Source organism: Larus michahellis, chromosome 8 (assembly GCF_964199755.1).
Source record: "Larus michahellis chromosome 8, bLarMic1.1, whole genome shotgun sequence".
In the NCBI taxonomy this organism is placed as follows: Eukaryota; Metazoa; Chordata; class Aves; order Charadriiformes; family Laridae; genus Larus; species Larus michahellis.
Window position 1 is genome coordinate 7,959,447 of NC_133903.1, and position 24,759 is coordinate 7,984,205.

The window sequence follows — 24,759 nt, forward strand, 5'->3', positions numbered from 1 at the left end:
AATTTCCCCAAGGTGACAGCAATATTGTTTCTGTTAGAAAGTTATTATCTTTAATTTTTAAAAGCGCCAAGCAAATGTCCCTGAGATTGCAATCATCCATGATAGAGCACTTTTTCTCGCTACTCATTATAGGTAGGTATTTAAGGAGCTGCTCATCCTGTTCCTCTGTCTGGTTGGTGTCTGTAATAGATTCTCATCAACAGCCCGTCCTGCAATTGAACGCTTCTCCACGGTGCTCGTGGTCCAGCTCCGCGGGGCTGCCAGCGCCGGTGATGGTGTCTCTGCTGTGGCTGCCAAACTCTCCCTACGCAGCCACGCTGACCTCCCTGGCAGGCAGCCGCTTCCAGCCCACCGACCCAGGAGCCCCACCATGGTCCCCCATGCCGATGCCACCACCGCAACTGTCTCTGTCCCGGGGATGCCCGCTGGCTCCGGCACCAAGGAGAGCCATGGGAGGATGGCCACGTGGGTGGGGGACCATCGGCATGGGCTGGAGGTGATGGGGGGGAGACAGGACAGGTCTGTAACAATGTTTGGGGCGATGAGTGGGGAGGGGTTATTCGCTCTTCATTGTATGAGAGCTAGGAGGCATCAAGTTAACTTGTGTCTTGGAAAGCAGATGATGGAGATGTCTAAGATGATAATGACAGGTAAAGGTGAAGAGGGACCAGTTACCCATTTGAGACTATCTGATGTAATTACCGCGCTGCAGGTTTAAGAACCCTTCCCCTCCACCTCCAGCGAGCCTTTCCACTGGCACAGCGCTGAGGAGGGACAGGCCACGCTCCCGGCACTGGGGTCAGAACGGGATTGAATAAATGCCTCGAGCACGGGGCTCTGCGGGGTGTCACGTGTGATGCCCCAGGCATAACCTCTGACTTAGGAAATCCCTGAGCCTTAGTTTGATGGAGGATATATTGAATAAGCATTAATTACTGTCCTCTGATAGAGATGAAAGTTAGGCTAGCTGGACCCTTAGTCTGACGGGAGCCATAAAAATCCTTCTGGACAGAGGGGGGCCTCCAGGCAGCCGTGCCTTCGGATCTCGCTGCTGTTCAGAAGGTGGCTGGAGAGGAGCCGTGCTTCAGCTCGCTGCCACCAGCTCTGCTTTGAGAAACTGTCGCTGCGAACGGGGGGCGCAGAATTTACCCTCCTGGGATGCTGCGGCATTTATCTGGACAAAAAAATCCTGTCTTCTGGGGTGGTGTAGAGAGCTGGTTCCCACATTGCCTGTGAGCAGCACGTGATGAGTAAAATGTATGCTGTGAACAGCTCAGAAACAGGCATTTTATTGCTGCATAGGCGTGGTGCAGAGTCTGTCATCTCAAGTGCTGTTACTGTTTAATAGAGGTGGAAGTCTGAATTTGAATGAGGCTCAAGTGGGTTTTTTTCCCATGCAAGGTCACTATCTCCATTACGGCTGTAAATAATTAGGGATGGCTAATGAAGGCTGCAAGCCCCAGTGGCTGGGACGCGTAGCTGTGGTTTGGGGGAGGATGCCCCATGGATTGATGCTGGATCCTCCTCTCCCCGGTCCCCGAGGAGGTGGGGTGCTGGCACGGGCTGGCCGGGAGGTGCCAGCGGATGATGTTTGCTGAGAGCATCCAGGGAACGGGGAGAGATGCTTGGCTCCGCCGCCGCAAGTTACGTGGCCTTTGGTAAATCGCTTCCCTTCTCTCTGCACGAGGTTTTTTGCTTTTTATCCTGTGGGGTTGGGTGGATTCATTAGTGTTCATCTCTTATACGGCTCCTGGCAGGGCACACAGCACTGTTATCACTGGTCCATAGGGTATAGACCCTTCCCTGGCCACCGGCACAGCCTGCCTGGACCACGCTGTGCTCTTTGGCACCATGGGCCGCCTCTTGTTGGTCCAGGTGTGGAGACCTGTGATGCTCTTCAATTACCTGTGCTATTTGGGATGAGATGAGGTGAGACAGCCGTGGTATTCAACTTGCTCAGTGCTTCTCGCCTCTCAGTGGTTACTTTTCACATGGATTCCACCATGGATTTTTAATGAACACGATGTGTGCTTCATAAATAGACATTAGCTTCCTTTTTCAGGGAAATCAAAATTGCTCTTAAAATTACATAAATGCGCTAACCCATATGTATAGGGGGGGTTGCTCAGCCGCTGCCTGAGGGGTCCGGCTTGGTGTGGGGGAGGTTAGATCCCTGGCTCACCTTGCCGATGAGTCTCTGGCTGACTCACGGCCGTGCCCCGGCAGGGTGCAGATGCAACGTATCCACTGTCATTAATGCTCATCAGCGCCGATGGGTGCTGAGGGTGAGTTAGTCAAAGACATCCGAGGGGAAAGGTGCCCACCCCGTTTACTGAGTCACTGTGAAGCACCCGCGGGGAGACGGGGAGCGAGCGGGGAAGCGCAGCGGGGTGCGAGCAGGGCTGCGCGCTCGGCGAGGGTTCTCTCCACGTGCCTGCGACATTAGGGGAACCGAGCCCTGCCCGCTGCCCTGCTCCCCCGTCGGTGAGGGCCGCAGCTGTGCTGCAACATCTAAAACCCTCTTCAATTTTTTAAATGATGCTTGGAAGCAGGCTCCTTGAGGCTGGCGTTCGACTGCATTTGGAGTTAGTGCTTGGTGTGGAGAAAGTGGTTTCCCGTCCCTTCCTACGGGTTCACGTGTGGCTTTGCTGTGGCTGACACTCCAGGCTCAGCACCAGGGGTTTTCTGTGGGTTTTCTCTGGGATGAGGCACCCTGGGAATGCATCCATTGCCGCTCGCTCTGCGCAGTCCCACCGCTCGGGTTGTAATGAGCCATGGCTCGCTCGGGGGGACCGCGGCAGCGGGCATCTCGAGATACGTCTTCGATTAAGAAGACACCTGCTGTGATAAAGAATGACAGTGCCGGGGTGACAACTGGTGTCTTCTCCCTGGGCTCGTGCGTGCTGACAGCTCTGCGGTGGCTCCGGGGAGGAGAGGTTCCGCAGCCCGTGCCGAGGAGGAGCAGCGGGCTGCATCACTGTCCCGCACATCTGTTGCACAGCCCCTGGCGTAAAACACCCCTCGTGCCATGGGCTGGGAGGTCAGCCCTGGGGACTCGGGGATGCTTTCTGAAATTCTCTTATTTTACGTTTGTGTTATCTTTTACTTGCAGCTGGTATTTAACAGCATCTTCAAAATGAAAAGTTCAGGCCAGGGTATGCTTCGTGCTTTAAACTGTCCCATGTCCTTTGGAGTGGTTGTATCGGAGATGGAAATGCATTGACTCTTCGTGGTCACTCTCTGGACTGGAGGCACGCTGCGTGACAAGCAGCACACCTCTGCCAGCCCACGGGCTTTCCTAGGTAAAGCTGTTGAGCGATGGTTTTGCTTGCCTGGTCCGGTCCCTAGCTTGTCCGAGGTGGGGAGGGATGCAGAGCCACCGGCTCAGACTGCTCGCTCCGTGATCTCCAGAGAAACACGAGGACAAAGTGGGATTTCTGCATTCGGTTTAGCTCACGCTCCACAACCAGAGGAGACCGGCTGCCTTTGGCGGGACCAGAAAACCCGGCCGGCCACCCTTAGCAGCTCTGCCTGTGGGCCAGCGCCAGCAAAAGGGCCAGATTGTAGTGGAGTTGCTTTTATGGCAACTTGGTGTTTTGCATTTGTTTGCACGTCTCTGGTGATCAGGCTCCTAGAGGCGGGTTTCCCATCCTTGCCGCGCTCCGCTACAGGCAGCCTCGGCAGCAGGACTCATTCGCCATCATGGAACTGCCTTCTCGGTACCAAGGATTTACAAGGATGTTAATGCTGAAACCGTCACGGTCTGTTCCTCCATCCCACATTTCCCCGTTGCTTTGGCCGTGCTCTTGCTGCTGCCCTCCCTGCGCCGGGGCTGCTGCTGCCCTGCAGCGCGCCTGCCAAAGGAGAAGGGGTGGAAAGGACTTCTCACAACAGGATTTTGCTCCCTTTGCTCCCTGGGCTTTGCTCGTCTCCCTAACCCTTGCACAAATCACTTGCACGCTGGGTGGGTGACTGCATTTGACAGCCTTGAAAATATCAGAGCTTTTCATAGTCATCGTGGGGAGAGGCAGGAGAAATGATTGCGGCTGCTGGACGGGTGATATTGCGTGATGATTTTCTCAGATATTGCCTGTTTCTTATCTCCTGACACCACCATCTCTCGACAAACCTGGCGCTGTCGGGCTGCAGAGGACGGCTTAGCCGTTCCCACGTCAGGTTATTAGGAACTGTGTTGTTTTATCGTGCCAGAGACGAACAGAGCCGTAAAGAAATGATAAGGCAGGAAGGGAAGGCGGAGGACAGGCGTGGGAGCAGGAGCAGCACCTCGCTGCCGTCCCACCGCCCTCACCCAGGGCTTTCTGCATTTGCTTTTTGCCGAGGGGTTGGTGTTGAAGGAGGAGAATTGGGCCGGGACAGGAGCCCCGGGGTGGGTGCAGGGAGCGGAGGGGGATATGTCACCCCCCTCCAGCCTTTCTGGGGGCCGCTGGGAGCCTGCGGGGGTCTTGGCATTGGCAATACACTCCCTGGGACCCGGGCAGTGGAAGGCAGTGACAAAAGGTGGCATTTGAGGGCGACATTTATGTTTGTGCCTCTTGAATGCTCACATTTCCAATTTCGCCGGTGATTTGGTAATTGCCCCCTAATTATACCTTTACTCTCAGTTCGTGCCTGGAATCACGAGGGGAGGGGAAAGCAACCCCCAAAGAGGCTACCAACGAGCAGCTACCCTGTTGAAGCATTCCTGAGTTTAACTTCTTAAAATCCATATTGGCTTATGCCTCTGCCACCTTCATCGAGACGCTCATGTCCTGCAGACCGACCCCCTGGTCCCAGGGATGGCACCTCTGTCCCCCCTGGAGAGGCTGGGCTCCCTCCTGACAAGGGAGCGGAAACCCCTGGGGACAGGCTGCCTGATGCTCAGCTGGATGTTAAAGACCAACTTAAAATTGTTTTTTTGCAGCTGTCGGAGTGTTTTGATGCATCAGCATCATCAATTGCATCACATGACGTCATCACATGAGCAATTGCAAGGAGCTGCAAGAGTCAGCGGTTGCCTTCCCTCAGGGCTGCCTCCTGCCCGACCCCAGCCCCGGGGGCTGCTTGCCCGGCCGGGAAAGGTCACTGTCACTTGGCGAGACAGCCTGCGGTCTCACATGGACTTTCCCCGCCGCCCTGAGCCTGCAGCAGCTCTGGCTTTGCCTTACCAGCCAGCCGAGGCAGTCATTTCTGCCAGGCTGCGCAGCATCCTTGCCAAATCCTCCATTTGCCTGCCCAGCCTGGCTGGGCTGAGCAAACCTTATCGCGGCGCAGCAGCTGTGCCGTGCGGCTTCGCCGCCGACGCTGCCGCAGCGCGGGCTGGGGGAACGGGGACCCCGCGAGGCAGCGGAGCGGGGTCTCCCCTCCGGACGGCGACCTGCCGCTCCCCCCTGCCAGCCCGCGGCGCAGCGGCAAACCGGCAGCGGGTCTGGAAGCCTCTCGCAGCCCCGAGGCTCCTTCTCTCCGCGCCGGGAGAATCTCTTGTCATTCCTCAGCACGCTTCAGCCAAGGATGAAAGTGTTTTCTCTACATTAGTCTTTGGCCTTGCCTCCAACGCGAACAGCTGAAGAAGGACAAGAGTGATTATGCCTTTCATAGGAAGGAGGAAAGCTGCCGCGCGGGGTGTGAGACCTCTCAGCTGGGGGAGAAAGGGGGAAATGGGTCTTCTGCTACCGTCACCAAGCAGTCGATGTGCCCTCCAGGGAGGGCACAGGGATGGCAGTGAGGCCAGGGGGAGGTGGCATCCATGTTTTAAGTAATTTTAAATAATAATAATAGTTTTAAATGATACCTACTCTGCGTATTGCCCCAACCTGCCCCGATTCCCGCTGCTGCAGTGGGAAGCAGGAGAGCTGCTGCGGCCCCCCCACCTCAGCCGGCAGCAGCAGAAGGGCACGTCCCCGCTCCGGGCAGCGGCCACCACCTCGTCCCCTGGGGCAGAGACACCCTGCTGGCTGAGCTTCTGTGCATCCCTGTAGACATGTGCCGTATGGCTTTCCTGCTTGTCCTCGCTCCCTCGCGGCTGAAGTGCGAGACAGACGTGTCAGCGCCTCCGCCCCTGAGCCGCGCTCCCGCAGCACGGCCCCGCTGCAGGCGGCGAGCGCTCGGCACCGGCGAACAAGCGGTGCGGTGCGGTGTGGTGCAGTGCGGTACAGTGCGGTACGGTGCAATATGGTGCAGTACAGTGTGGTGTGGTGCGGTACGGTGCGATACGGTGCAGTACGGTATGGTGGGGTGTGGGACCGCAGCAACAGAACAACCCCCTCTGCCCGTTCAAACACGCAGTGGCCACGTCTGTCACGGGCGTTTGGTGTGTGCAGACTGGTCTCTGGCACCTGCGGTTCAGCGTACGTCAAACTGCTGCAGCTCGGTGCATACACGAGGTACCGTGTCTGTGCCGCTTGCCAGAGGATCTCAGAAGCAGCCCTGACTTAAACAAGGTCTTTTCAGGATATGCCAAGTTCAGTCACCCATTTAGAAATTATTTGCAGTGTCAATTTGGACAGATCTCTCCCCCAGGACGAGGAAAAGTCTTCCAGAAAGTAGGAGAGGTAGAACTTCCAATTGCTATCCAGGAGCTTTGTTCCTCGGGGTCCGTGGTAATGAGCCGGGCTGGCAGCGCTCTGGGCCGGCTGGGCGGCAGCGCTGTCACCTCCCGCGCAGAGCCTATTTCCAGGGCTGTGCCGAGGGCTGTGAAATCCCGGGCTCCGCGCAGCTCCAGCTGAGCACCCAAAAGGAGCAGACGCTTGCGAGCTGCATCTCTCCAGTCCTCCACTACCCATCTGTAAATTGGGGATAACATCACCTGCCCCAGCTCAGCACTGGAGGAGCCTCCGAGATACTCCTGTGCTGTCGGAGCCCAGCGGGGAGCCCGTGGAGGGGGAATGGCTCCCTCTTGGCATCAGGTGAATGAGGCCGGGGCCGCACGCTGAGCACCGAGGGCAGATAACGAACACAGCTCCGGCAGAAAGCCCGAGGGAGCCGGCAGAGGTGGGAGCTGGCGAGGGACGGGAAGCGGTAACGAAGCAAATAGTGGGGTAACCTGACAGACCCAGGGGCTGGCCCCAGGCTGCACAGGCTGCCCCATCCCCACAGTCCTGCCTTCAAGTGCAGCTCCCGTCACCTCCTGTAGCCAAAGCTATGGGTGTATCATCAGGAGTGGGGCAGGTGTGTGCCGTGAGCATTAACCAGGCTGGAGCCGAGGGGCTGCAGCTGGGACAGACCCATTAAAAGGGCTGCCACAGAGCACTGCTCTCCCTGCAGGGACGTGTGGTGCAGGCTAAGCGGTGTTAAGGGCAAAGCGGTGGACCCTGGGAATGAGCCTGGTCTGGAAATGGGGGAATGAAGCCATGGGAGCAGCCCCAGGTAAGCATCGGTGGGGAGACAGGGCTGGGGGAGCTGGTGGCAGCAGAGCCAGGGCAGCGCTGGAGGGAGACATTTTACAAGGGCGTGTAAAGGGGCAAGTGCTTCAAACTGGAAGAGGGGAGATTTAGATTGGATATTAGGGTGAAATTCTTGACTGTGAGGGTGGTGAGACACTGGAACAGGTTGCCCAGAGAAGCTGTGGCTGCCCCATCCCTGGAGGTGTTCAAGGCCAGGCTGGATGGGGCTTGGAGCAGCCTGGTCTGGTGGGAGGTGTCCCTGCCCAGGGCAGGGGGGTGGGACCGGATGGTCTTTAAGGTCCCTTCCAACCCAAACCATTCTAGGATTCTCTGTGCGGTGGGGCACAGCCCTGCCGTCCTTGAAGCTGATGGTAAAACATCGCTAGGCTTCAACAGCAGCAGGATGGTGTCTCTTCTGTGTGATTTAATGCAAAGTAGGAAGGAGATGGAAAGCATTGGCACGAGCTGTGAAGCTATCTGCTTGCCCATCCATCTCAGGGTCTTTTACATTTTTCTTCTCTCCCCCTGCAAATCTCTATTCGGCTGCTGCTGCCTCCTGGAAGGGCAGAGCCGCGTGGGAGCTGGGATTGTTTCAAAGCCCCAGCGTTTATTCCAGCAAAGTGGTTTGTGCTTTGAGTCAGATTTGGGCAACTGGGGAAAGGCGAGGCCAGTTTATGGCTGAGGTAATGGTGTGAGCAGCTCGGGGACCCGCGGGGCAGTTTGCCCGGGTCTGACCTGTGTGAAAGCGGAGCAGGTTTGTAACTGGGAGCGTGGTCCTGTTCCCTGCCCTGAGGTTATCCGAACGCAGAGCATGCAGTGCCGGGGCTGTGGCGTGGGCAGGGGAAGTGAGAGCCTTAAATAGAGGAGTCCCACGCGCTGCCTGTGGGCAGGAGAGTGTTCCAAGGGCCGAGGGAAACTGCAACGTGTTGGGGTCTCTCAGTGGTGTGAAATCCCAAAATGATGGATGATGGACAGGACGCCCCATCCTCCTGTAGCGGTCCTCGCCGCTGCCCGCAGGCAGGGAGTGCGCTGCCTGGGTGGCAGCACAGGGGAGCTGCCAATGGCAAAGCCCTCCCGAAGGCAGTGGGGCAGAGCGGGTGCTGTGCCGTGGAAACTGCTCTCAATATCTGGGAAGCTTACCAGGGCATAGGTAGGCATCTTTTATTTCTTGGAGGGGGAAGAAAAGGTTGTTGTCAGTCATTCACCAGCAAAGTCTTCTCCTAATGCTCAGTCTATAGGATAGTCCCTTCTTGTTCTCTCCAAAAAAGCCAGGAGTGAAACTATGGTGCTACTCCTGAATATCGCTTTCCCCATCTGGGGCGTTGGAACCGGCTTCCCGGGGCTCTCTTCCCCTCCTGCAGATGGTGAGGAGGCAGCTCTGCTTCCCAGCAGGCAGAGAGCTATATCCGTCGGTGCCGGATGCGCTCCGGTACCTGTGATAGCGAGCGGGGCTGGGATGGACCCTGACCCTGGGTTATGCTGAGCCCAGCGAGCCTGGGGCAGGCCGGGGGAGGGACAGTGGGGACCCTGTATCTGCAGGCTGCCAGCATTCCCCCCCCCAGCACCAGCAAACACGCAGCACGATGCCCACTGAATTCCCTGAAATAAATGAGCTTTGATGGATCGAGTCCCTTTTAGTGCATCAGCTGAAAACTTCAAATATTTATATCGTCAGGAAGATGTGACAGAAGTGTATATATATATATAAAAGGCAGGTGCTTGAGTGGCAGTCCCGTATTTGAAGTTCAAATACTTACCTTCAAATCAATGCTATAAAAGAGGAAAGAAAAAAATAAATTTAATATCACTTTTGCAAGGAAAACAACCTGCCGAGCCTCCTCCTGGGCTAAATGTGCTTTAAAGATTGACTCTGCAGCTGTAAAAACTATTGATGAACTGTAAACATGAAAAGATCACCCTGCTCGTGGCCTGTCAAAAGCATTAGGTTGGAAATGCTCTGTGCTCCGCTCCAGCATGACTCACCGAGTCCTCAGCAAATGTGTTTATTTGTAAAGATCCTTATTTCAGAAATAGTGACCTTTTTAATGCCTCGTGCAGCGAGCTTGGAAATTCGAAATTGCCTTTTGGCAACCTGTGAGTCTCGCTGAAGCTCTGACAGCGCTTTCCGTGGCGATTTACATGTTTTTAGCCTTTATATTCTGCACTGTGGGGCTGCTTTGGAAAATGATTTTCGCAGCCCTGAGTGCAGTTCGGCATCTGCGACGCTGGGCTGAGATCGGGCTGTGCGGAGGGCAGGGAGGGATACGCTCGCTGGGCTCTCGGGCTCCTTGCAGCACACCTTCTGAGCCTTCTGCCGCCTTTGAACCCGCCCTGGGTTTATTAACGCCCTCCTTGAAAAGGCACCGCAGTATTAGTCACAAATTTTGACCAGTTGCTTCGCCTCGGAATAGGGAATAAAAACTTTGATGCTGTTATTCCAGGCTGCTGCGCATCAGAGCACCGGGTTAGCTCTTCTGGCCATCACGCTCATCGTCACCCGCGGGGCTGCCCGAGCTCGGGGTCTGCGCTTGCTGGCACGGCGTCCCCGTCGCCGGCACTCCTGCCGTCTGCTGCTGGTTGCACCGACGCTAATTTGGGTGACCTCGTCGCTCTGCGTCCGTGGCCTGTCCCCTTGTTCCGAGTCCCCACTCGTGCCATCAGACCCCGGCCTGAGCAGAGGAAGCAGCACAGCGGGCGCATCGCTGCTGCCCCGCTGCCGAGCATCGCCATCCTCAGCCTTCTATAGGGAACTTCCTGGCGAGCCATTAAGCCTCGCCATTAATTGCTCGGTCGGCTCCCTCGGCGTGTCTCTTTAAGCTCCGGGATGTGAATATGCTGAATATGAAATGTCGCAGTTGTAATAACAGTTATTTAACATTTCTGGGTCCTGTGACTAACGCTTCTGCCGTTTGTGTTTGGTAACGGGCGATAGCATTGCTCCTTTCTGTTGTTGCTGTTCATCCTAATGCATCGGGGAAAGATGTTCTGATGGTTTTTCTACTGTTTGTTTGCATCCTTTATCAGCGCTCTACAATTTCTAGTTGCTGATTTATATTCAGAGTTATGAATATCTCCTTTCTCCTTTTTGTTGGGCATGTTTTTATTTTTATAGCTGTTTACATATTAGCCAGGCGGTTTTTAAACTGATGCAAACTCCTGTCTCGGTTATGAGTTTTGGGGTAAAACACTCTTAAATCATTCCCTATTCAAAGTCATGCTTTCATGTTTAAATCTGTTCTCCTAACTGATTTGGCTTATAATTGTTTTCTGCTTTGTGAATTGACCTTTCAAGCACCAAGAATACATGCTGGTGCCTCGGACTTCCTCTGTTTGCCCATAAGAAGCGTAATCAAGTCATGATTGCTTGGACTTGAGCAGCAACTAGTTTTTAATTCTGTGATCCATTCCCCTTCAGCTGTCAACACGGAGTCTAAAATAGCACTCCCCTGTGCTAGATGCCACGCTTCAGAGCTATGAAATTGTCATTTATAGGTTTTTAGAAATTCAGAGGACATTTTAATACTGGCGAAGTGAAACCTCCAGCTTCCCATCATAATGCAGCTTTCTCTCCTACTTATTATAAATAGGTGCTTAAGCAGCCTCTGGTACAATCTGGCCTCCGGCACAGCTCGGGGTTTGAAACAGACACCCGTATCTATGGATTATCTTTGTCTGAGTTACTGTCCACTTGTTTAACCAGAGGATCCCAGGTTTTTACACTCTTGACCCTTATTTTTCCCCACCCGGTCCCTTCTGGGCAGGTTTTATCATTGATTTTCAGCGACCTGGCCATATACGCGTCTGCAGGGTTCAGAAATGGCACGTGGGTCAAATTTACTCCAACAAACGCGTGAGTCTGGATCCTTCTGTTAACTGTCCCAGCTCGTGGCTGGGATGCGCAGGCAGCTGAAGGGCTGCCTTTTGCTTTCTTGGTGAGTTTTGTTCTCACCATCTTGACGTTGTGCTGGAGAAGGGCTCCGTTGTTAGAATCGTAGAATTGTCAGGGTTGGAAGGGACCTTAAAGATCATCTAGTTCCAACCCCCCTGCCATGGGCAGGGACACCTCCCCCTAGATCATGTCGCTCAGAGCCCCATCCAGCCTGGTCTTAAAAACTTCCAGGGATGGGGCTTCCACCACCTCTCTGGGCAACCTGTTCCAGTGTCTCACCACCCTCGTGGTGAAGAACTTCTTCCTAACATCCAGTCTGAATTGACCCATCTCTAGTTTTAATCCATTCCCTCTAGTCCTACCATTACCCGAAGTCCTAAAAAGTCCCTCACCAGCTTTCTTGTAGGCCCCCTTGAGATACTGGTAGGACACTATAAGGTCTCCTCGGAGCCTTCTTTGCTCCAGACTGAAAAACTGTTCTCTGGTTCCTCCTCTTTTTCTTCTGGTTTAGTGGCTGCGCGTTGCCCGGCCGCCGCGGCCGTCCCTTTGGGAGTGGTGGCCTCCTCCTCCAGCCTTCTTGGGGTGGATTCAGGAGCTGCTGCTCTTGGCAGCTGTGTGTGAGTCCCTGCTGGTGGCTTGCTGCCATAAAACACAGTGTGGTGCTGGAGGGGCTGCAGAGGCTGAAGATGGACCCTCTTAATGGGAAACTTCAGCTATTCCTCAAACTGCAGAAGGGGCATCCTGCGATGTGACACAGACGTGGAAGTTGTAGACAGTGAATGATTCTTTTTTGGAGGAGCTGATCAGCAGTCTGGCGGGGGACACAAGTCTTGGTCCTGTGGGACCACAAGTCCTGTGGTCCCATGTCCATGAGGTTATTTGGTGACCAGAGTGGGCTGGTGGGGTATGATGGCTGCAAATACAGTGGAGCCAGGCTAGAGGTACACCAGCAGCAAACACCAAAAAAGTCATTATAGTGAAAGAGCAAAGGAGAGAAAAAGACATCATTTGATGCATGGAAGTTGTGTCTAAATAAGAGAAACGGAAAAGGGCATGAATTTCGACAAGTCAAATGAGGAGCCATTACAAGGCAGGCAGAAACGATCATGAAGGACAACTTGCTGAAGGCATAAAAAGCAATAATAAAATCTTTACTCCCCAACACGTCCCCAGCTGCGGTAGGATGGGTGTGTGGCAGGCGTCTGTTCCACGTTCCCAGGATGCTCAGGGAAGAGTGAGGTTTGGGAAGGTCACGGGATGGGAGTGCGTCCACGCTGCTGTCCCCAAGGTGAGGACGCTGTGCCTCTGGACAGATGTGTGAAACTGGGGAGTTTCGCAGGGGGTGAGGCTGGCGGCTGGATGTACCTGCTCAGCTCTGGCAGGCGGTGCCAGCGGGGAGCCCCCCGTGCTCTGCCCAAAATGTTATCAAGCACCAAGGAGGAGCAGAGCAAGGTCCGTGGCAGGGACCGCACGGCAGCCTGGCTGGAGGGTGAAGTGGCCGATGGCGTTTTCTGTGGGCAAGGACAGAAAGATGCACGCGGGGAGGAAAACGCTCACCCGGGGAACCACGGTGAGGTCCCTGCGGAGAGCTTTCTGGTGCGCCAGTTCTCAGCGGCGATGGGGAAGGGGATTAACCCAAGCCGACCTTCCCCAATCGGGAACACAGCTCCTCTCCCCGTGTCCTGTTAGAAAAAAGCTTTGTCATCCAGGAATCTCCCGGGGCTGAGCTGGCCAGCCCTATTGCTGATAGCCGAAGAGGAGACTGGAAGGCAAACCTTTCCCAGAAGCTCATCAGTTAACCCAAGTGAATCTAAAACCTTCATTAAACGAAGGAGAGCGGGATCCTGCCCTGAGAGTGCGTCTGCGCAGAGGGAGGTCCCGGTGCCTCGGGCACGGGGATGCGCAGCCAGGGCTCCTGCTCCTGCCCCGTCTCTTACCATCGATGTCTTCGAGCAGGCAAACAAACAAAAGATTATTATTTTCTTTAACTGCTGGAATTGTATTAATTTAAACGGATAAACTCAATCAGCGAAGCTCATTAATTTCTAGCACGTGGCTTATTTAGGCCGATTCTGGCTGCTCCAGCGCTCGTTTCGCTATCATAGGAATGTCAATTACCTTTTAAAATAAAAAAATCAATGTTTATTCACTGTTAAAGATAAAACATGAAACGCTTTCCTTAGACGTGCTGTTGAGCGCTCTCCTCCCCAGCCTGATCCAAGGGCTCCCGGCGTTGGTGGCCGGCTGCCTATTGCCACCGGTGTCCCACGCAGGGGATGGCAGCGCGTTGGCTCCCCTGCAGGGAAGGGGCCACCCTGGGCCGCTGTGCTCCCCACAGCCCCCTGCGCCTTCCTACCCCATCCTGGCCGGGAAAGCCTGGCATCTTCCCGGGGGCCGGGTTTGCGGCACGGCGTTTCCCTGCCATGAGTTCCAATGATGCGGAGGGATGGAGGGAAGAAGGAAACGCAGGGGAGCGCAGGGGGAGACCCTGGAAGGCATCTCCCGTGCATTACCTGATTACTTTTATAATGAGAAAAACAAAGCTAAACCCTGGAAGCAGCGTGCTAGAAATTACCCACCATTTTCAAACTTTCTTTCCTCCTCTATTATTCAGAATTGTTTTGCTTTACTGAACTGCCTTGTGTAGGTTGCAACAACCCCACAGATTCCAGAATGGGAGATGATGAGTCACTGTCAAAATGTAGATTTTTATATATTTTTTTTTTATTTTTTTTTTTTCCTTTTAGCAATGCTGAGGGAGTAAAGTCTCTGTAACACACGCTGATTGCCGGCACCTTGCAGGCTAAAACTGGCAGAAGCTCCCAGCCCACCCGTGGGTGCGAGTGCCGGGGCTGTGCCCACCGCTGCCCCGACGGGTCCCCCGCGGGGATGCCCATCGCGGGCAGTGCGGAGCTGGGGGCTGCTCCCCAAACCCCGCCGAGCTGTTGGGGACACTGCGGGGGGAGGGCGGGGGGGCTCAGTTCTTGAACACGCTGCTGTGCGTGTGTTCAGACGTGTGCTTGCGCTCGCCTCGACGTCCAGCCGGCACCGCAGAGCCCACCTCTGCCACCTCCTCGCTGTTGCGCTCGTTCCGTTTGACTTGGGGTTTTTCCACTGGGTTTTTTTTTTTTTACAACAGGAAAAAAAAAAATCCTTCAGAAAAGGCATATCTGTGTAGGTGACTGCTCAGACACAAACCGCCACCGCAGAGAGGGGGAGAGAGTGTGAAGTAGAGATGAAGCCAGATTACGCCGGTACCCTGGTGGGAAGCTGGTGTGGGGCTGCTGGGGGCGATGTGGATGTGCTGGGGGCGAGAACTCGGTCCTGGGGAGGAGGATTCATCCCGCTGGCAGGCAGTGGGGAGCCCAGCATCCATCCCAACAAGGAGAGAGCTGCTGGATATGGAGAGTAACATGGAGCAAGGGGAGGTTTAACCCAACACACAGGTTTTGCCGTCATTTCGCTGCTCTCTGGTGGAGTTTAAGCAAACAGATGCGTGCATAGAGCGGTGACAGCCTATGGGCTGAAGGGTCACAAAACCAATTTGATGGCAAGGAGCGGTCATTCGCGTGGTTCCCTGAGGTTTCCCTGGTTTGGGGAGGAGAGCAGACCCCTTCCCAAGGCGGCTGCATTGGGCAGTGTCCCTGGCTTGAGCATCTCTTCCCAGCTGGCTTGCTCTGAGCCATGGGTCTGGGGTGTCTGTAGCCATCCCACCGGCCTTCCCTGGTGCTTGTGTGGTCTTTGAAACTGGGCTATATAAAAGACTTTGCCGTGTGGGAGGTGAACAAGATGCTGGGGGGTGGCTGGGACCCCAGCAGCCTTTCCTAGGGACACGGGACACAGCTGCCGCTCGGTGCCAGTGCTCCCGTTCCGGCTGAGCTGAGCCCTGTGTGGTGGCCGAGGGTCTCTGGGTGATGGCCAGGTCTAACACGGACCTGAAACCCTGGAGCTTTGCAACCTCACACCGGGGACTTTGTGCAAAGAGCCTCAGGATCCCTTGCAGAGCGTGAAGCTGGGGAAGGGAAAAGGAGTAAAGATGAATTTCTTTCCATCTCTCCAAGCATCTGGGAGGTGGGTGGGAGGTAAAAAAAGATGAGCCCTGAAGTTTTAATTCCTCGGAGATATTTAGGTATCTTGCTCTTGTTACTCAAGGGAGTGCAGAGCCTGAGTGTCTCTGAGGATGTGCCACGGCTCGTACCCCAGCACTTGCCAGCTAAGCTTGGACCTCTCATTCTTCAACGAATATTGATTTTTCAGAGAACTTAAACCATAATGACCCCACCACTTCCTCCAAACGGGTTTGACGTGACAAGGTGTCTTTAGGAAGGCCATTGCTGTAAACCACAACTTAGGAGATAACTCACTTGAATTTATCGGGAGGAGCAGAGCTGAGGGCTGGAATGTGACCTTGCCCCAGGACTTCTCCTGGCCGAGCCAACCAACGTGAAGGGAGAGAAGAATTTTGTTCCTAAATAAGAACAGCGTTAGCTCATCTTCCCGAGCCTGGGTCTTAGTTTGCACACTGAGCAGTAACAACCAGAATAGTGCCTGGAAAACTGTTCCACTGGATGAAAAGTAATGAGATTTCAAAACCATAACTAGAGCTCTTTAGTCTTCTGGCTCTCCGGGTTAGGATTGGTATTCTTAGCCATATTTCCGCTGTCATGAGACTCGTACTTCCCTCGCAACTCTCCCCCCCCCCCAGCTCTCCCTGGGGAAAAGAGCTTTGAGAGGAAAAAAGACCTGAGATCAAATCAATTAATTGCCTTTGCATTCTCCAATAAGCGCAGTGCAGAGAGTACGTACATCGAAATAGGAATGAACTAAAGCAGCAGCGACAAACCCCTGCTGAAATGAAACATTCCCCTGTGTAAGGCAGCCCTTGTCCGGGGGAGAAGGGGTGACTCGCAGGAGGCAGGCGTTAGTCACGTTATTTAACGTGCAGCGCGGGGATGCTCTGATCTGGTGGGGATGAGAGGGATCGAAGAATCACGCAGAGCACGGGATGAAAAACAGCCCCGCGGGAGGGGAAGGGAAGGGATGCCTTTACAAAACCGGCGAAAGCGAAATGTGTTACATGAGTTCATCTTTTCCAAATCAAATCCGATGTTACCTAAAAGGCAGGGCTCGCTGCGGTGAGCCTGGAGCCATCGGGCAGGGATGCGCTGCATGGCAGATGGTCCCATTGCCGCGTACGGTGCTTACATGTGGAAAATGCCCTGGGAGATTCGCCAACTGGAGAGGGCTTTCCTGCGGTGCCTGGGGACGCTCAGGGTGCCCCTGCATTAAAGCGGGACCGCTAAATCGAGAGCTTGAACTGAAGCTCGCTGAGACTGGTGCAGAGCGTGGCTGGATGCTGCTCTGCTGCTGGCCAAGGGTTTGTGGCAGCTGTGGAGGATGAGGAGAGAGGTGGCACCTAACTGATGGCAGAGCTGGGGTTACTCACGCTGACCCTGCTGTGGCACGGTGCCCCCGGCACCCCCCAAGGCAGGAGGGACAGGGAGAGGCTTCCTGCGGGGCTGGGGTGGCTCAGCTCCTGGCTGGGCTCCTCCAGCCGCTCCTCTGCGTGGGAGCTGCTTGCCGATCAGTGTGGAAGGTGCTGGGGCTGCACCCGCGGCCACGGGGAGGGTCGGGAGCTGCTGGGTGCTCAGCTACGTGGCAGAGGTTTGAATCCAGCCTGGGCAGGGAGCGCGATGCCGCACCGCACAGCTGTGCGTTTGAAGGACACGCTGGTCCTGGCCATCCCCATGCCACCGTGGGCGCCTCATCCATGGATGGAGGACGTGGCTGAGCCCCAGCTCCCCACCTGCTCAGTCGGTCTCACCCCGGCACTCACGCGGGGTGATGTTACTGCTGTGTTGGCTGATTTTTCAGACTTCAACATACCGGCACTCCGGGGCTGCACCTCCCCTCCCTGGGCGCGGCAGAGGTGTTTCCCGCTGTCGGTGGGTCCGCGCTGCCAGCCCCCCCTGGAGCCCCCTGCCCCTGGGGCTGGCAGCTGCGTTGGCCACGGGAGAGCACCGAGGCGGCGGCGGGTTGTGCATCCACGGATGCTCCTGTGGGGAAGAGGGGAGGAACGCGGAACAGGGGGAACATGTAACGTGACAGAGTGTTATCTTGCAGGCTTTGCTGCTGGCACTTGTCCAGGTGCTTCAAACCATTGTTTCCGTGGATTGTTGCCAGTTGCTGTTGGCCGAGCACCGTCCCTGCCTGTTTGAGCATCTGGGGGACCCTGGAGTGTGTGCTTGTGTGGGGCAGCCGTGTGTGCTGGGTGGGGCCCTTCCAGGACCCTGCAGGAGGAGTCTGGTTCCTCGGAACAGAAAAAGGTGAAGGGAGAAGAAAAGGTGAAGGGAGAAGCTGTCCCGTGCTGGGGTGGGTGAGGGGAGGCAGTGCCGGCTGGCACAGCCCTGCTTCCAGGCTCCGGAGCGGGGCTGCATGAGCCACCGTGAGCAGAGCTGGCTGCTGCCACGTCGGGGCTCCAGGCAGGGAAGTGCAGTGATAAGCTAAGTTGGCTAATCAGGATTCACACTAATAGGGAGAGAAAATTACCCAGATCTACCACAGAGACAGCTGAGCGGGGAATGAATAACCGCAGCAGCACGCTGCCTTTGCTGGCGCTCTCCCGGCCAGCAGATGAATTAAACCCAAGGTGGTGTGACTCATGCACGCAGCGCGGAGTTGTGTTGCGGGCATGGGCATCACCTGGGGAAAATTACTCGCAAGCAGGTTGGGATGTGCCAAAACCAGCAGCCCGGCTGGTGGGAGCTCTGCCCTTCCTCCTCCTCCAGGGGAGAGGAGCCTGACCACTGGTGAACGGTGGCTGTGGGGGGAGGCAGCAGCCCCCCGGCCATCCTCTCTGTACAGCACGAGTCATGCTGGGTGCTGTGCCTGGGACAAGGGCTCACAGCTGGGTGCTGTCAAGGGGCATGGTGCCGCCCTGGAGAGGCGTTAGTGGGAGCTGAGGCTTTGGGTGCCCCGAGCAAGCAGCTGAGCCCGTACCCGAGCCCGGCCAGCATCCCGAGTCCTGTGCTGGCCAGTCCTTCCCAGCTGATTTCTGCATGCAGCTAGCCCCGGTGTCGGGCAAGGCTCGAGCCCCAGGAGCTGGGGGCATCTTGTGCCTGAGCTCGCACCCACGGGCTCCGTTCTGGCAGGGGGGGGGTCAGAGACAGGCGGGGAGCAGGCGATTCGGCATCGCCTCTGCCTCGAGTTCCTCGCTGAGAAAACGTGGGCAGAGGAAGGAGGCTCTAGAGTTTGAGGACTCGGACAAAACCTGCTTCTTTTATGCCTGTAATATTTTAACGCTGCTTTTACCAGGGGCTAGCTATAAAGCCAGGAGAGGAAAGCCCGGAGTTGCATCTGCCGTCACCGGGGGACGGGGACCTGGTGGCTCGGGATGTGCCGTGTGGGGTGTGAGTGCTTGCAGCCCGGCTGCTTGGGGGGCATGAGCCTCCAGCCAGGGCCGGGAGCGGCCGCCCCATCCTTCCCCGGAGCCTTTTCCAGCCGCACCTCCCCGCGGCAGGGCTCCATCCTCAGGGAGCGTTTTGGGGGTCACGGGGAGGGGGGGGGGAAGCGGGGGGGCCTTTTTGTGATTTAAGCCTTGTTGTGGTATTTGTTTGGAGGGTGGGAAGTTGTGTGTCAGGTGACTCAGCGGTTGCCATGGCGACGAGCATCGGTTAATGAACAGAGGGAGTTAAAGGAGCCAGAATAAATGTCAGAGCGTGAAATAGATGCGGTGGAGCCGGGCAGGCAGCGGGGCTGCCCCCCCCTCCCGGCGTGGGGGGGCTGGGGGCTCCCTTTGCCTTGGGGAGGGGGGCAGATTTTGCTAAACCCCCTGCCAGGTGCCGGAGCAAGCCGCAAACCTGAGATGCCGCCGTGGTTTCTCCCTCCCGCCGCTCGCCGGGGCTGCCCGGTGCTTCCCTCCGCAGCAGGACGGAGTTGGTGTTGGGTCCTGCCAAAGGCTCTGCCCTTGCCCCGAAGAAGTCGCTTGATTTATTCTTTTTTTTAAAAACTTTTTTTTTTCCATCCCATCTCCGTTGCAAAGGAGGCGTTAGGGTGGGACAGGCAGGGCTGAGGGAAGCAGAGAGGTTAAAGATCCCGGTACCTGCATCCGAACAGGGCATCCCCTCCGCTTGCAGGTGCCTCCTGTTCCAAGGCTCGCCGTCATCCCTCACGGTCACAGATTTACCTTGGACATGGTGTATGCCCCCGGGGGTCCTGGCTCATTCGGCTGCTGCTCAGGGCAGGGGGTGCCTGCCTGCCCCCCCCCCCCAGCCCAGCACTGGGTTCTGGTGGGGGCTCAGCAGCACAGGGAGCCTCAGAGAACTTCAAAGAGCTCAAACCCAAGCAAATTAGTATTCTCGTTTGCACGCTGTGCTGATGGGCTGTCTCAGACTCTAAACTCCTTTCCCACGTGGCACTAAGGGAAAGTTTCTCCCATTAATCAGATGATGAACGCTGGCTCTGCGCCCCTGCCCAGGAGGTTGCTGTGGAGGGAGATGTTCCTGCACCGCCCGGGAGTTGGTGCCTCTGGAGAAGCTCTTGCAAAATCCTGTACGCTGCCTGGGCATCCCTGGCTGACAGCAGCTTTGCAGCCATTAAATGTCAGAGAGGGCAGATGTGTCCCATCAGCAGCTCTGGGGTGCGTGGGGCAGAGCCCTGCTGGCAGGTACCGGGAGAAGGTTGGAGAAGGTGGGTGGAAAGCTGAGAGGAGGAGGAGGAGGAGAAGGTGGCTGTGCTGTGCAGCTGCCATCCTCCCCGTGCCCAGTGCCTCCTCAGCCCCGTTCGTGGCACCCGTTCTCAGCCTCCCCTTCGCCTGCAGTTCCCAAAGCAACGGGAGCAGGCGGTTCCCCCTCAGATGCCGTGTCTCCCGCTTGGATGACAGCTTGCCACCTCCAGAGCTACATCTCCAGGCTTTAATTGATGCCTGTCACGATGCTCGGCTCCCCCAAGCCCGGAGCGCAGACTGACAGCGTCCTGCTGTGCAGGACACCATGCGGGTTGGCTTTTCTTGCCTTGAGCCCTGTCCCCTGGTGGCATGTCCTTTCTGGTCCTGTGGGAGAGGGGGCAGACCCAGCGTGGCCTGACCATGTCCTCCAGCACTGGTGTCATGAGAGGGCTGCTCGTTGTGTAGGAAGAGGCTGCAGGAATTCCTCCCACCTCGCCCAGCCTGTTGCCACTCCAGGAGAAGTCACACTCCGTGCCTCAGTCTCCCCGTTTATAACATCAAGGACAGCATTTGTCAGCACTGCAGAGGAAGCATCGTGCAGACTCTTGCATTAGCGCTTGCTGCTTGCTTTGGAGAAGATGCCTCCGAATCCTGCAGACAGAAGTGTCTGCTGCCACCCCGGGGTCCTGAAGAGCCGTGTTCCCGCCCAGCACTGGGGCACGAGCCGAGCTCTGAGCCATCGCCAGCAGATATTGAGTGCGGTGCTCCGTGTCCTGGCGGGCTGCTCCAAAGTGCCACCTCCAAAGAGTAACTGAGTCCCCAGAACATCACCTACCTGAGCCTGACTTGTCCTTGGCTTTTTCCTCTCATGGCACAACTGCACGGCTTTGGCACAGGAAAGAGCTGAGCCCGAAAGCACAGCGAGGAGAAAGCCAAAGCAAACAGGCAAGCGTTTAAAGGCAAAATACGTTTGTTTTCTTTAGAGGCAGGAGGCAAAAAAAAAAAAAAAAAAAAGCCACAGAAAAAGAGCCTTTTTTTTCCCAAATGCTAAGTGGGAGGGCAGCAGATGCCAGAGCATCTGCCTCCTTCCATAGGCCTTCCAGGCGGTGTTGCCGGTGCCCACCGTGCTGGGGATGCTCTCGCCCCCACTCCCAAGTCGTGCCGTGGGAACCCACGAGAAGGAGGGGGAAGGCAACATGTGCTGAGCTCCCGGTGGGAGCAGGGCTCCCGGCGGGACCGTGCCGTGGGGTGGGTGGTGCTCCCATCCATGCCAAGCTCAGCTGTGATGCCCACCTGTGGCACTGGGTGCTTGTCCACGGCCAGGCATGGGTGTGTTTGTGCTGTGGGGGACACGTGGAAGCAGCCTGGGAATGGGGTACAGACAGGTCGTCTCGGTGACTCTGCCTCTTCTGGCCTATCCCCTCTTGAAGCAGGGCTGAGAAAGTGGCAGGAAAGGGTAAGAACTTTAGAAACTTTTTGTAGTCCTTTAAATGAACACATCTGTGCCTCCAGGAAAAAAAAAAAAGCATTTTGGAAGCTAAGCTGCGGCCCAGATGTTACTTTAGTAAACGTGCTGAGGATCCTCGTCTGCGCGGCAGCCTGTGCCCTGCGTTTGTGGCAGTAAATCAAAGCTTTCACGCAGCCGAGGGGCCGGGGCAGAGGAGCCAAACCGGGAGGACCAGGCTGGTCTCTGCGCGGTGCAGCCTCTCTGACCCCGGTGCCACTGCCATCTCCCCCAGCAGGAATTTGATGTGAAAGCAGATGAGCCCGACGTCCCAGCGCGAGCCCCGGGCTGCAGCCATGGAGCGCTTTCCCCAGTCTATCTGAATAAGGTGTTGCCTGTCCCCGAAGGCCGGGAGGTTTATTTACAGCTCCATCAATTCTCTGTCAAAGCCGATGAAGGGGTTTGCCTGGGTGGTGGGTGCTGGGAGCCAGCAAGTGCCTGCTCTGCTTCGCCTCCCCTTCACTGGGGAAAATGGGGGCCAGACGAGCCTTGCCGTGTCCATGGGTGCACCCAGGGAGGGGGGAAAGCTCAGCAGAGGCAGTGCTGGGCTCCCGACACGTCCTCGCAGCGCCGCGCAGCCGAAGAGGCTCTGCCCGTGGCCACCGTGGGGCTGCGGGGGGAGCAGGGCAGCGTGGGCATCTCCTCCCAGCTCAGCAGCGATGTTAATGGCAGGGCTTAGTTCGAGATGTAGAGGGAATCAGCAGTGCTCGGAGGGCGCAGGAGCACCGCTCCGCAGGGAGCGAACCGACCCCGGGGGCCCAGGGCAGTGTTTGGGGTGAGTGACAGCCCCCCGCCGGGGGCTGCTGCCGCGCTGGCCCCGTGCGGCACATCCAGCTCCTGCCGGGGCGGATGGGATTTGAAGGTTTCCTGGCTTGTGTCTCCCCAGGAACCTTCCGAGGAGTGTGCAAGAAAATCGACCACTTCCCCGAGGATGCGGATTACGAGCAAGACACGGCTGAGTATCTCCTCCGTGAGTCTGCTTTCCTGTGCCCCTCGGAGCTCCCTGGGGACCCCCTTGCCCCACACTGTGCTGGCATCCCTCTCCCTGTCCCCCAGCACCCAGAGCTTCACCCAGCGGTTCCCCCCCGCCTTTACTGGCAGGCGGCCGATGGGTCACAGCCCCCCCAGGCTTCCCGCAAAGCAGCGGTGACCCTCTGGGTTACCCGAGCGTGGCCATGTCACGCCGCAGTCGCGGTGTTGATGGCACATTTGTCTGGCGCTCGCTGTCCCCGTGGCTGGTCTGTCCTGGCAGCTGCTGCGCAGCCCGCACTTGTGGGGGTGCGAGGATGGCTGGGGACCAGGACCCCGCGGGTCCCTGGTGTGATGCCACAGCGGGGCTGCGTTCGTGCTGGTCCCCGTGTCTCTGCAGCCAGCCTGGATTTGCTGGCACTCACTGGGAAAGCACAATGAGCGGCTGCCGTGTGCTCTGCCAGCAGCAGCCCGGTGCAGGGAGATGGAGTAGAAACAGAGCTGGCGGCTCTCCTGGGGAAAAGCGGGATCCTCCTGCTCAAGGGGGCCAGGACAACCTCTGAGCAGGACCCGCAAGGTTTTTATGTGGGGGGAGCTGAGGATGATCCTGCAGAGAAGAGGCACCATCCCCTGCGTGCTTTGCAGACGCATGTAGAAGCGAGCGCTGGGGCACCAAGCCGCAGCGTGACAGACGCTGGGCACAAATGACGCACACCCTGACATGCAAAGCAACACGGACGTGCACCGCTGGCACGTTGACAAACGTGCACGTGTGTGATGGACCGCGAAGCCTGCACAGCCAAAAGGTTCATTTGAACACCTGAATTTCCAAGCAATAAGAACATAAGGCAGCAGAGGCACGTGGCAGCCTTAGTGGCATTGGCGTCTCTGGGTGCTGTCTGAGACGCTGGGGCTGGGAGGAATCCCCGGGGATGAAGTGACACCCGGCGCCCATCGCCCTGTGCTCAGCCCCGATCCCCGGGCTGAGCAATGGCCCCCGCCTCATGCAGCTGCTGCTCATCCAGATGTTGCTCTGAACTCCCCATTTTCGAACTCTGCAGGGAGCCATCAGCTCTGCTCACCCATCTAAGAGGGGAATGCGATTAATGGAATTGGTTTGCCATTTTAGCAGATTAGCGTTTAAGTTCTTCTCCCACCCCCTCCCACATTTAAAACAAAAAGTCTATTTTAAAGCCCCCAGAATGGCATTTTAATGGGGCTTCTCTGTATTTCTGTGCTTTTAATAAAGGCCCTAATAGGGGGATGAGAGCCCAAACCAAGGCAGAGTGTATTTTCAGTGGAGCAGGTAGTGATTTGCTGCATTAATTACCCTTTACTGTCATTTTGGAAGCTGAACTTCGGATAGGCCACGCAGAAAAGGCCCTTCTTTGTGTAGCTCTTGGTCAGTGAGCCCTGAGCATGCAGAGACAGGTTCTGCTGGAGCTAATCCCTTTGGGATAGAGCCCAGTGCCAGGGCCACAGCATCACACATGGTGGGCTCGGGGTCCTGGGCTTTGTGTTCATTTTGATGATGTTCCTCCCCCGTATCAGCAAAACACTTTGTTGCTGAACTTTAGGTGTGTTAGTAAATTGTTGATGTTTGAAGCAACTGCAATACTTTGGGGACGCGAGGGACACAACCCTTGTGGTTGGCAGTACTGTTCCTCGCCAGCCTGCTGAGATCTGGGGGGTTTCTGCAATCCCTCGGCTCCAGAGTCAAGTCCATAGCCTAAACCCGTGGATGGTGTGTTTGGTAACGGCAAGGTAAATAGCTAGTGCTGACTGTGTGACAAGACCAGAAGAAATAAATCCTTGAAATAGCGGGCGGGGGGGAAGAAATTCAGGGTTTAAACTATTTTTTGTGGTGGGAGGCCTGAATCACAGGGTTTGCAGGGCTGATGCTGTGCTCCGGGGCAAGCTCGGAGCAGAGCAGCCTGGGGACAGGCAGAGGATGCACAGGAGGAGCTGGTGATGGGTCTCCCCCATCCCTTGCGGCAGCACCCCAGGGTGGCGTTGGAACGGTTCTTCCTGGGTGCTGGTATTGGTGTGGGAGACGCCGGCAGCACCCGCCGCAGGAGCGACGTCGGGGACCAACCCTGCCCTGCTCCCTGTCCCACAGGTGCGGTGAGAGCATCCAGCATCTTCCCCATCCTCAGCGTGGGTCTGCTGTTCTTCGGGGGCCTCTGCGTGGCGGCCAGCGAGTTCTACAAGAGCAAACACAACGTCATCCTCAGCGCCGGCATCTTCTTCGTCTCTGCAGGTAGGAGCTGCCCGGCGGTGTTGGGAGCAGGGCGGCTCTCCTGGTGTGGAAGCGATGGGGGGGGAACACGGGGGAGCTGGAGACAGGTTGTGG

General features: G+C 56.6%; 1 protein-coding gene across 2 annotated transcripts in view; it reads left to right on the forward strand.

Moving 5' to 3' along the window:
- The window catches only part of CACNG3 (calcium voltage-gated channel auxiliary subunit gamma 3), a 32,455-nt gene that overhangs the window by 5,321 nt on the left and 2,375 nt on the right, over positions 1-24,759 (forward strand). Inside the window, exons 1-3 of one of the 2 annotated variants that reach the window (XM_074598570.1) lie at positions 7,267-7,362; positions 22,324-22,407; positions 24,526-24,666. In XM_074598570.1, coding sequence (XP_074454671.1) covers positions 7,314-7,362; positions 22,324-22,407; positions 24,526-24,666 — 274 coding nt within the window. In that variant the 5' untranslated portion in view covers positions 7,267-7,313. Of the gene's footprint in view, positions 1-7,266; positions 7,363-22,323; positions 22,408-24,525; positions 24,667-24,759 lie in introns of those variants that run through there. The other variant, XM_074598569.1, reaches the window with a different exon arrangement.